The sequence below is a fragment of the Chionomys nivalis genome, chromosome 4, assembly GCF_950005125.1.
Source record: "Chionomys nivalis chromosome 4, mChiNiv1.1, whole genome shotgun sequence".
Lineage (NCBI taxonomy): Eukaryota > Metazoa > Chordata > Mammalia > Rodentia > Cricetidae > Chionomys > Chionomys nivalis.
In genome coordinates, this window is record NC_080089.1 from 37333242 (window position 1) to 37346205 (window position 12964).

Sequence of the window (12964 nt, forward strand, 5' to 3'; positions counted from 1 at the left end):
CAAGATACTATCTTTCTTGAATAATAGGGTAAAATACCAACAAAAGTTTCTACAAGATTTCTCTCTTAATTAAGGTAAGTTTTAAAACCTATTCATTACTAAAATATTAAATTTTATGGAAGACATACTGAAAATAAATCACATGTAATAGGGTTTATGATGTACAATACCCATGGACACCACAAAGTCTTGGTGAAATCACCGAGAACTGCAGCTAATTCACTCACATATGCTTCTCCTTTATGTTGATAGACATTTGTGTGTTTGTAGAAGTATACCTACAATGAGGAGATAGATTAAGGTAAATTTTCTAATCAAATTACCATTAATTGATGTTAATATGTTGAGGGTTAAATTTCTAAACCCTTTTTATTTTACAAAATCAAGCTTTTTTCTTTGAGAACTTTTCTCCCCCATTACCTCCATCTTCCAAAATTCTTCTTTGTATATAAAAATGTGGATAGAGGAGATGATGCCATATTTCTTTTAATGTGAGTATTTTTGTTGTTATTTTTGCTTTTTATATTTGAATAGTGGCTTTGTACCAACAATGATTCCCACAATCAATTACTTGTGCTTTTATACCTTGTATAAGTAATTTGAAGGCTCATAAGTTTCAAGAGAAATTCAGAGAAAAATATCCTAGATATATACAGAGAGAATGTTTTGAGTTAGCAGAAATGCAAATTGCAGTGGTTCATTCAATATACTACATTTTCATTCCACATGGCAATTTCTCTGAACTAGGAATTTTTGTGACAATATCTGTACCATAACTAGTCACAGACTTGATTTCTTCTGCTTGACGTTAGAAATACTGGTAACGATTCTAAGTATACTGAAGGCCAATCTGGATTTAGGTTACCACCACATTCCTAAAACTTTTCTCTGTGTCAAGAACAAACAGAAACCACAAAGAATGAAGTAGAAGACAAAGGGACAATTAGATCCTTGTGCATTTTTTGCCCTTTGTCTTTCAATTTTCAAGTAGTCAAATTAGCATATTAGGGCTAAGCTCTGAGGTGTATTAGTGAAACTCTTTACTGTATTTAACCTCTGACATGATAATAGAGGAAGACAATATTGTTCCTTATTGTGGTAGCTTGAAAGGTGGGATCAACATTTTGAAACTCTTTGGCTTTTGACATTCCAGCAAGAAACTGACGTTTGAAGGGGAGATGTGTTTTTGAATTCTTCTTTTAATAAAATTTCACTTATTTTTCTGTCTCCACAGGATCTTTGCAAGAAGAATGGCTTGGGAAAATGATTCTTTGGTAACTGAATTTATTCTCTTGGGGGTAACAGACCAACCTGACCTCAAAACACCATTGTTTCTTCTTTTTCTGGTAATATACATGATCACTGCATTGGGGAATTTAACCTTGATCATTGTAATACTTCTAAATTCTCACCTCCACACCCCCATGTATTTTTTCCTGTTTAACTTGTCTTGCATTGACCTCTGTTATTCTTCTGTGATTATACCCAAAATGCTGATGAACTTTACACAAGAAAAGAATGTTATCTCTTACATGGAATGTATGACCCAGCTATACTTCTTTTGTTTCTTTGTCATTTCTGAGTGCTATGTGCTGACTTCAATGGCCTATGATCGCTATGTGGCTATCTGCAATCCACTCTTGTACAATGCTACTTTGTCTCCAAAGGTATGTTTCTATCTAATGCTTGGTTCATATTTGATGGGATTTTCTGGTGCCATGATCCACACTGGCTGCATCCTGAGACTGACATTCTGTGAGGGGAACATCATAAACCACTATTTCTGTGATGTCCTCCCTTTGCTACAGCTCTCCTGCACCAGCACCTATGTCAATGAGATAGAGCTATTCATTGTAACAGGAAAAGACATCATCATGCCTACGGTCATTATCTTTACATCATATGGCTTCATCCTCACCAGCATCCTCAAAATAAGATCCACTGAAGGCAGGTCCAAAGCCTTCAGCACCTGCAGTTCCCATATGCTTGCCGTTTGTCTGTTCTTTGGATCAGGTGCATTCATGTATCTCAAACCTACCTCAGCTGTATCTATGGGTAAGGGCAAATATTATTCTATTTTTTATACCGTTGTGGTTCCCATGATGAACCCTTTAATCTACAGTTTGAGGAACAAAGATGTTAAAATAGCTTTGAGAAAAACCTTGACTGTATTATTCAGAAACTGAATCTATCTATGCCTGTAATTAAACCATGGAGAGATTATCTGTTTGCTATATTTTTAATGCGTTATTTTGGGTGTAGGAGGTTCTTCTGCTCATGTGTTGTTTTTATTGGTTAATATGTGAAGAAACTGTTTTGGGCCTGATAGGGCAGAACTTAGGTAGGCAGAGAAGACAGAACTGAATGCTGGGAAGAAGGGCAGAGTGAGAGATGCCATGGATCTTTCTGCCTGAGACAGACTCTGGTTAGAATCTTGCTAGTAAGTCACAGTCACATGGCAATACAGAGATTAATAGAAATGGGTTAAATTAAGATGTAAGAATTAGCCAATAAGAAACTAGAGCTAATGGACAAAGAAGTGTTTTAATTAATACAGTATCTTGTGGTTATTTTGAGTGTAAGCTAGCTGAGTGGCCTGGACAGTGGGCCCTCTCATTGTAGCATATTTTTGTACTTAATATATTTCCTTGTGATATATTATATTTATTATGTTCTGTTTAAAATATTTTCACGTCAGTACATCAGTTTTCTCTCTTCTCACATTCATTGAAATTGGAAATTACTTGTTCGCAGTATTTTATATAGGCTTTGTTTACTCAATGTGTGTAAAATTGATCATTTTATCTCTTTCAGAATAGCACTAAGTAGTGCTTCCACTTGGGTCTTTGTTATTATAGACATTATCACAGCACATATGTAGAAACTGAACAGTTTTCCCATTGACCAAAAAATAATAATAAGTTGTCTGTATGGCTATGTGAAAAACTGGCCATATTTGCCTTAGAAATGAAATATGGAAGCCTCTTTATGTCTCTGTGTTCTTTTCTTTTGATTCTCTATTGGAGAAGAATGCATTACCCTCTATTGCCAGTATTTAATAGGTATTGATACTTCCACATTGAGCATTGTCTATGATTTATATTGCAGGTATACTAAAGTACATAGAATACTGTTCTAACAACATGTCTGATTTTTATTTTGTAAATATAAACAAGCACTTTTTTTGCTAAAATCCACTATTACAAACATAATATTGAAGCTCTGGAGATTAATAGTTTACCTAATTACATAGAATTTTTAAAGAAAGTTCATGAACCTTTGGACCTTTGATTTCAAGCCTACCATCTTTTTCAATATACCTTCCACCTAAAATAAAATAGGATGACTCATTTAACCTGTGCTTGTTTTCTTTGCTGATGATCTATAAATTCTCTTAGGCATTTTTTGGCAACAATATTTATTGAGTCAAGCTGTTGCTTTTTTCTTTTCTAAAAACAAATGATACATGTTTGCTGATGAAGTTAAACATGATTGATTTTATCAGGGGCCTGAGTACAAAGTGTTTTAAGAGGCATTTAGATAAGGTGTGAAACTAATCTTTTCTGTCAATTTGAGACATTTGAGAAGAAGCATCACCGAAGAGACATTTATAACTGACTGACATTCAGGCAAATCTTTGTGAGTGTTCTTGATTGTTCCTTGATGTGGGTGGGCCCAACTCCAGTGTATGCATTACTACTCTTGTGCAGGTCCTGGGAAATATAAGAAGGTCATTGAATGTGAGCCTAAAGAAGACCAGTACTGAGCATCCCTCAGCCTTTGCTATAAGGTCCCTGCCTTGAGTTCCTGCTTTGATTTCCTTAAGTCATATATTAAGGTCCCAAGAAGTCTAAGATGAAATAAACCCTCCCACTGCAAACTGATGTTCTTGGTCTTTTATCACAGCAGAAGAAAGCAAAATAGCATAAACTCATAAGATTTTTAGAGAATTATTGAAAATGCAAATATTTTTGTGCAATTTTGTATGCAATAGCATTAGTAGACAAAATACATTGCAATAGAAATGTGATTTAGTGAAATTGAACATAAGGAAAAAAATGGAAACACTTTCTACTAAAGAAATATCTAGAAATACAATGAATGTACGAGTTCCCTGGTAATGACATTGACTTATGTTATTTAATACTAAAGAAAATTTAAGTCTGAAGTAAATTAGGAACTAGATAAAACTAAATTAATTCTGCATTTCTTGTTTTTTCAACATTCTCATATAGAATTGACTTTAAAATCCCACTTGAATTGAAAAGTAAAGCAAATTTGAAAGTATGTTTATGGAATAACTTATATTGTAGAAAAGTCCTTCTGGGAGAATGTTTAGAGTTAATGAAGGAACATTAGAGGGACATAGTAAGACCAGGAAAGCGAGAGCATTACCCTGAGACAGCATCTTCTTCCTCTCAGGAGACATCACAAGGAAAAATTGCATATGGAGAGCTCATAGGGGAAGCTTGAGGACCAAAAATCCAGTAAAATACTCAGCCTGAGTGGACTCCCACTCATAGTGCTCTTCCTATCTGGAAGGGAAAAAGTTGTTATTATTTTTGCTTCTCTAGAGCCTATCTGTCTTCGCTAGACTTCAATTCTTTGTCTGTGCCAGGATATAAGCTCAGACCTCCCCCTGAGATGATAGCTAGCACCCCAGTTACAGTTCATTTTCCTAACAAGGAAATGATAGGAAATGACTGAGATAAGATTTTTTTCAGCTGCAGAATGTCCCAGTTTAAATACTCTCCAGGACAATTGTAATAACTTCCTACTAAGTTTTAGTGTTTTCTACTTTACATTAAGAATTCCACAAGAAACAATAAAGTATGTATATAAAAATTGAATATGGATGGTATACTATCTCAGTTACTTCTATTTGCATCATGGTTAAATGCCTGACTTCGGCTCAACACAACTCAGTTCCCATTGGAAGGTGAGGTTGTCCTCTGTAGAAGAAGTAAAACTGAAGGAAAATCCTTACTTTTCTTTTTTTTTTTAATTGCTCAAATTGTGTTTTGAATAAGGATGTATTGAAATAAGAAAATACTATTTGTAATATTTAAACACTTTGCAATTCTTTCAGGGGTGTGTCCACTCCTAAAAGTTTGTGTGACAACTCAAAGCTAAAGAAAGGGAATTTAGCTACATCACTTATCAGTCATTGGAAGACCCACAGAATGCAGTTAAGTCTGATACATCTTCAGAAAGAATCAGTTTCTTGCATAATTAACTTCCATACTTTATGGTTTCTTGTGGAATTTATTTTTAATAGCAAAAACATACTTTGCAAAATTTAAGAGAAGCAAAACTGGAGAGATTGAAACTACTTAATTAATTTGACATTTTAATCTGTTTATACACTTGGAGTTTTCCAAAATTGTAATAGACCTGCTGAGTATTTCCAAACACTTTGGAAAAAGGGATAATTCTTTGTTGTTTATGTGTTAAGGAAAGTATAGATACTGTGAAAGAAAATATAATTACATTGATAGTGTTACAGCTGAGAGCTACAGTGGTAATGGCAAGTTCTGATTTGTCTTTATTCTGAAAAAATGATGCTTACACTTTAATGGGGAACATAATAAATTTAGACTATAGCAAAAATATTATTACTTACAGGTGGGATAAATTGCATAACTATATTTTAAATGTAATTAATTAAGCATTCTCAGAGCTAGCTACTGCTGGTCTGGGTTGATACTGCAAGGACATGACCAGTTGCACTCTACTGGGAATCTGGGCAGTCAGATGTAAAACAACTGTGAGGTCTTCTTTAAGACTTAACTTTCATCACTGAGTTACATACATGGTAAGCTTACCTAGATTCTGAAGGATTCTCTTTGTTACCATGTGTGTCTTGTAGTCCCCACCATGAAAAGCAAATAATTATTTGACACACACACATTCACACACACACACACACACACACACATATGTAATTATATATATGGATGAATGTATACACATTATATATACATATACACATGTGTACATATATAAAATGTGTTTGACAGACTTAATAAAAATTTCATTTAAAATTTGTATATTAATAATACTCCTGACAAAGAAATTATTAAAGAAAAAGAGGGCATGAATTTGAGAGTAAAAAGTGGTGGTACATGAGAAGGTTTGGAGGGATGAAAGAAAATGTAGAAATAATATAATTATAACATAATCTCAAAAATATTATAAAAAATAACACATAAACTGATTCATATATGCTATTTATTTCTCCTTTCTTTAACCTTTGTTAAGAACATTTTACTTCTGTTTATATTGAACCTAGAAAAATATATGTAAATATTCATGTGCATATATATATACATTTGTACATATTTAGACACATATATAGACACAAACACAGGAAGACATATTTAAAACCTTATGATTATATGAAATGGATATGTGACTTCAACCATATGTCTGTCATAGGGACTTACTTCTCTGTCTCAGCTCATTAAGGTAAAGACACTTCTCATATTTAACCTTGGGTTCCATAGAAACCACATGCTCATTACAAGCATAAATATATATTGACTCAATTGGTCACTCTCTCTGCATACTTCTTTCTATAAAAAAAAACAAGAGTGTACCCCATTTCAGAATTTGTAGAACATAAATAACTTTGAGATTCTAACAATATACTATGCACACCCAACAAAAACTATGCACAACGTGTATCAACATGTAAGTTAATTTGAGTTTTGGCATGTTGGATATTTACATCCTATATTATATAACTTCAAATGATGTAGTTTAAAATTAACCCCAAACTAATTATGTAAACGTTATCGATATCATCACGCAATTCTCCCATCAGTCCACAGATTCTTTTTGTGTCACTATCACTAGTATGCTTCATGATTAATTTACATGAGCCCTTGATAAGGGAAGAGACTTAATGTATTTTGCTTTTTGTAGAAAACATGCATGTCTGAACACAGAAATCGCATTAAATATAGTCAGTTGAGCATATATCTTTCCAAGTGATTTGGAGCGTGGTGAATAATCAGTCTGGCAAACATTTTTTGCTGGGTAGTAGAGTTACTACTGTCCAAGATAAATGTGGAGATATATGATAATGGTATGATAGACCACAGAAAAGGTGGCATGCAGTTTTCCTCACCGTGTCTTATGTATTGGTCTTTCTGTTTCTCAAAAATCAATTGGAAACTCACGAGAGGAGATTCCTCCTTTATAATATGCTGGCTCTGATATTTGGAGATGTTTACAATTAGCTTGATGGCAAAATTATTTTCAAAGTTGTAGAATCAACTGAGAAGACAGTTTCAAATAAAGATAGTCTAGATCATGTTGGCCTGTGGACATAACTAGAGATCAGCTTGACTATCCTAATTGATGTGTGTGCCATTTTGGGCAGCACGCACAATTCCTTAGGTTTGGGTCCAGGACTATAAAAGAGTGAACAAAATGAGATGAGTATAGAGATATATGCATTCAGTATTTTTCTGCTCTTAACTGTGATAATGAATAGCTTCCTCTAGTTCCTGCTTTGACTTATCCACAATGACAACCATTGGTAACTTAAATTTGCTTTTGTTAGTATGTTTTATCAAAGAAACAGAAAGTACATAAGGACAAAATGGCATAGTGACTTGGATAGAGCATAAGGTATAGACAGAGAACAAATTTAATGTGAGTGGAGACTGACATTCAGCTCAGTGTCTCAGAGTATTATTTGACATTCAGAATCAAGTAGCCCAGACATTACAAGTTTCTTGACAAATAAGTCAATTTATGATGGTTTCCAAAGTTTTGGCATACCTCATAAAATCAGAGTAAAACCTGAGGTTGTATCCACAGTCTCATGGGTTTTGAGAACTCAAACAATGACGTAGGATAGAGAATAAAATCTTTTAATGCTCCCCAACTTCAGAGAATCACTAGCAATGAGTACAATAGCTTCAGCCTTCACCTTGACCTAAGAAAGCATCCAAGATGAGATCTTAAGTTTCAGTGCAGTCATCAGAAAGTGATTGGCAGTGTGGGTCAAACTCTTGATATATTTGCTTATATTCACATCTTGTTTTTTAATATATTGACCCACCCTTATTATTTGAAAAGCTAATAAATTCTGTCACTAATAAAGTAAAAGTACTTGTGAAAGAAGCATGAGACATGAGTTCAAGACCCCAGCCCTCACATGAAAAGCCAGCTGTGGCTGTGTGCATATCTCCAAGATATGGGGAGTCAGGCACCAATCTAGCTCCATTATTAATGTGTGATTTTGTCTCAAAGAATAAGAATAGTGATAGAAGAAGACATGAGAGGTGTTCCTGTGGCTTTCATGCATACATACAGGCACACAAACCAAATATATAACATGACATACCCACTTATATCTATACATACAAAATTTAAGAAATAGAAAGGTTGAGGTACATGTAATTATACAATTATTGATTCAATCTTTCTCCTTTTATTACCCTGCCATTTTGTGTCCTTCATTGATCCCCAGGCTCCATTTGTAATGGAAAATACTTACATAACTATGGTATAAACTAAATATATAAAAGTAAAGTTTGGTAGAAGTTTTCCAAACTTATTTACTGTTTGACAAAAACAGACTTTTCATATAACAGTGTCCTACAGACCATAAATTATGTATTCTTTTGCATAAAAAGTTGGACAATACTTACTATACTGTGGGAACTATACTTTAATTCAATTTTAAATAATTTTCCTTCTCCAATTTGTAGGGGGAGATTATATTTTTGATATTGGGTCTTACTGTGCAACACAGTTAATCATGAAAGCTTCTGGATAAGACAAGATGGAATAAAATTTATAATTGTTTCGAGGTGATCTCAAAAGTTTCAGTATATAATAACATGCTTCTTTACCAATATTTAAATGATTCATAATATTTTCTAATAAATGAATTTACATATAGAAACAATATGGATATCTACATGAAACCCATGGACAATATTTAGATAATGTGAGAATATTTTATTAGAGCATAAAACAGAATATCAAAGACCACAAAATATGTGATATCTGACTTATGTACTATGAACAAATATAAATCAAAGTAACAAGATAGAATGACATTGCACTGGTTATTTTTTTTTGCAACAGGAAAGATGTGGCAAGAATATTTTCACAGTAATCTTATTGGTAATCTATTACTAATACAACATCATGAATGATACCTGACAAGTTGTAGTTTGAACATTTCCAGAATTTCTATGTCCAGTATTATTAGTAGAACCAACCTTATATTCATGTATAGGTTTAAATATATTTTAAAATTAGAGTATTTTAAACTCCTCATGGCATTATCTGGTCATAGCATTTTATATACCCAAAAGCTCATTTATATGTGAAATTTCACTATTTCTGTTGTGCAGGGAAATATTTCATCCAATATTTTGACACAATAATCCAAGAAATGCCACAGTGTGTTTATCCTCCATAGGTTAACCAGAAAAACCATAGGTCACGAATCATCAAGTAACTTTTCCAAATTATTATATTAGTGAGGAGATATAGGCTGAGAATTCAAACACAGAACCCTGCAAGAATGAGACTATTGCTTTTCTTCATCTAAAGGGATAATAATACAGTAAATTAACACTCATGTAAAAATATGAAATTATACAACATATAAATAATGGTTTTGGAGCCTGGAAAGTAGCTGGGTGGTAAAACACTTGTCTAATGTATACAAGGTCCTAGGATACATCTAAGCGTACAAACAAAGGCAATTGGATTTTTTAAAAAATGATTAAGGGAGATAATGCATTAAGTGTGTTACCATATTTATTTGATTTTTTGAAAAAGTAATAAATCTTAGGAAATAGATTTTTTAATATTAGAAATAAAGCACAGAGATAATGAAACATGCAATAAATTTCTTTATGATAAGAAATTATTGGAAGATGGGATTTTAATATTTGCTCAAGCATGAAAGAAGTAAAATCCCTATAGAGATGTTCAAGTCTGGTTAAAATATTCAATCTCTTAGGAGATAAAGGTGCACCATAGTCTAGCATATAAATGTATTCACCTCATTTTCTGCTTTTGTGATGTGCTTATTGGGAAGAGACTGATAAACATTTTGCCTTGATTACTTCAAGTGGAAAATGAAATGATACCCATGTGAGTTTTCTGAAGTCTCACCAAATGACATGTGTGATAAAGGGAGCACTGTTAATTTTTCTTCTGACATTTCCATAGCCTAGATAGCAGTTTTATGAATTATGAGCAATGGATCAGAAGGCATTCTGGGATATGATTATTTTTTACATCATCCTTTTAAAAATCAAAGGAACTAAAGGCTCAGAGCCTAATATTACCCTTCTAGGAAAACTAATGAATAACAATGATTAAGTTTCAACGAGGTTTTATCTCTTCAATAGGGTAAGTTTCAAAATCTATTCTGGGTATCATTTTCTTTTTTATTTAAGATATTGCTTATCATTAATGTGCAAAAATGAAATATATGGTAAGTACATATTTTACATTTAATTCGTATTCTGTAGCAAACATTACAAAATTCTTAACTCTTGGAATCATGCTGAATTCAGACTCCCAGAATCTGTTTATAATTTGCAATAGAATTTCCTTTCCATTTAGCACATGTGTCTGATTTTTACTTCACGGGGGCCATCAGTCATAATCCTACTGCTCCATTTCTGTTTCAAAAACTCTTCTAGATTATACATATATAATGGGAGATTATAGAGGACTTTTGTCAACTGTGCTAAAAATTAGGTTTACATATGGTTTCAGTTTGAGAAGAATCATAAGATCCCCTTTTTCACAGTGTTCAATCTTAAGATACAAGTAGAGTTCCTGGAAAGATGATCAGGATGACCAGAGACTGGGTTGTCACTCCATTTTTGGTGTCTTAGTGATATACATCTCCACTGATAGATCTCATATTCCTCTACATTCATGAGGTTTATTGGCAGTAACTTAAACTCTGGTTCTTTCATGTTTTTATTGGAACAGATTTCTTGACATTAACATCACACATTAACATTCAAACTGTGGTCAGCACCAAGTTTTTAAAATTCCTTTCATTATTAAGAGCAACCTCGGGGATTGAAGGCAAGATAGTAAAAGGAATTCTATCCTGGTGTATTCCATTTCACCTTTTTCTCCTACTCGTTAATTAATCATAATAGCACAAAAGATATACGAGCTCAGCAATGCACAGAGTTATAAATATTTTCAGCTTTATTTAACTATATTCTAACATGGAAAGTGACTGTCATTTCACTTCATGATAGTGTGAGGTGGTTTTACTGATATCAGCTTGTTCTTTGCAGATACCCCCTACTTATATCTCAACTTTGTAAGAAAAAATTTTATTGGAAGACCTATGAGATTCTATTATGTCTACAGATTCTTGAACAAAGAATGGCTCTAGTAAATGGTTCTTCAGTAACTGAATTCATTCTCTTGGGGTTAACAGACCAGCCTGATCTTCAAATGCCCCTGTTCTTAATTTTTCTAATAACATATATGATAACTGCATTTGGGAATTTCGCTTTGATAATTTTAATTGTGTTAAATCCTCACCTTCACAAACCCATGTACTTTTTCCTCTTTAACTTGTCCTTCATAGATCTCTGTTATTCATCTTTGATCACACCCAAAATGCTAATGAACTTTACACTAGAGAAGAACATTATCTCTTACATGGGATGCATGACCCAATTCTACTTCTTTGGTTTTTTTGCCATTTCTGAATGTTATGTGCTGACAGCAATGGCCTATGATCGCTATGTGGCTATTTGCAATCCACTCTTGTATAGTGCTGTCATGTCTCCAAAGACATGTTCCTATCTAATGCTTGGTTCATACTTCATGGGACTTTCTGGTGCGATGATCCATACTGGTTGTGTCCTGAGACTAACCTTCTGTGATGCAAACACCATCAATCACTATTTCTGTGATCTTCTCCCTTTACTGCAGCTGTCCTGTACCAGTACTTATGTCAATGAGATAGAGCTATTCATTGTGACAGGAAAAGACATCATTGTGCCCACAGTCATCATCTTTACCTCTTATGGCTTCATCCTCTCCTCCATCCTCAAAATAAGATCCACTGAAGGCAGGTCTAAAGCCTTCAGCACTTGCAGTTCCCATATAATTGCTGTTTCTATGTTCTTTGGATCAAGTGCATTTATGTATCTCAAACCTTCTTCAGCTGTATCTATGGGTGAGGCAAAGTTCTCTTCCATATTTTACAGCATCGTGGTTCCTATGATGAACCCTTTAATCTACAGCTTGAGGAACAAAGATGTCAAAGTTGCCTTGAAAAAAACCCTAAACAGAATGTTTAGTCACAATCTACTGTTTTTTTAAACACAACACAGACAGGTTTTCTAAGTTTACTTTTGGTGACAGCTTTATTTCATTGTGATTTCTTAATATGGGGAGTAAAAATTGGATATTGATATTGACTTGTTTGTAACTATTTTACAATAGGCTGTTTCTTTTTAATATATACATTTTCTCTTAATCATTATACCTTAAGAATAACATTTGAGCTGGGCGGTGGTGGCGCACGCCTTTAATCCCAGCACTCGGGAGGCAGAGGGAGGCAGAGGCAGGCGGATCTCTGTGAGTTCGCGACCAGCCTGGTCTATAAGAGCCAGTTCCAGGACAGGCTCCAAAATCACAGAGAAACCCTGTCTCAAAAAAAAAAAAAAAAAAAAAAAAAAGAATAACATTTGATATATTTTGATTTGTTAATTATAATTATAGATAGTAAACAAAATTATGTTATACTTTATTGTCATTGTATATTTGTGATAATTATACTTCATTGCATGATGGAGGTGGGTCATCTTTCTATCTGTTGCTTTTATTGGTTAATTAATAAAGAAACTGCTTGGCCTCTGATAGGGTAGAATTAAGATAGGCGGAGTGAACAGAACAGGATGCTGGGAGAAAGAAACCGAGTCAGTGAGTCACCATG

At 33.6% G+C, this 12964-nt stretch overlaps 2 protein-coding genes across 2 annotated transcripts; both read left to right on the forward strand.

Annotated features, from left to right (window-relative positions):
- The first annotated feature begins 1241 nt into the window (after positions 1-1241).
- Positions 1242-2186, forward strand: LOC130872736 (olfactory receptor 145-like). Its single transcript, XM_057766946.1, has one exon. It carries the CDS (start codon positions 1251-1253, stop codon positions 2184-2186), a length of 936 nt encoding a protein of 311 aa, XP_057622929.1. The 5' UTR covers positions 1242-1250.
- Positions 2187-11382: 9196 nt separating this feature from the next.
- LOC130872737 (olfactory receptor 145-like) lies at positions 11383-12348 on the forward strand. The gene has a single exon (XM_057766948.1). The coding sequence runs from the start codon at positions 11398-11400 to the stop codon at positions 12346-12348; it is 951 nt and encodes a 316-aa protein (XP_057622931.1). The 5' UTR covers positions 11383-11397.
- Positions 12349-12964: the final 616 nt, after the last annotated feature.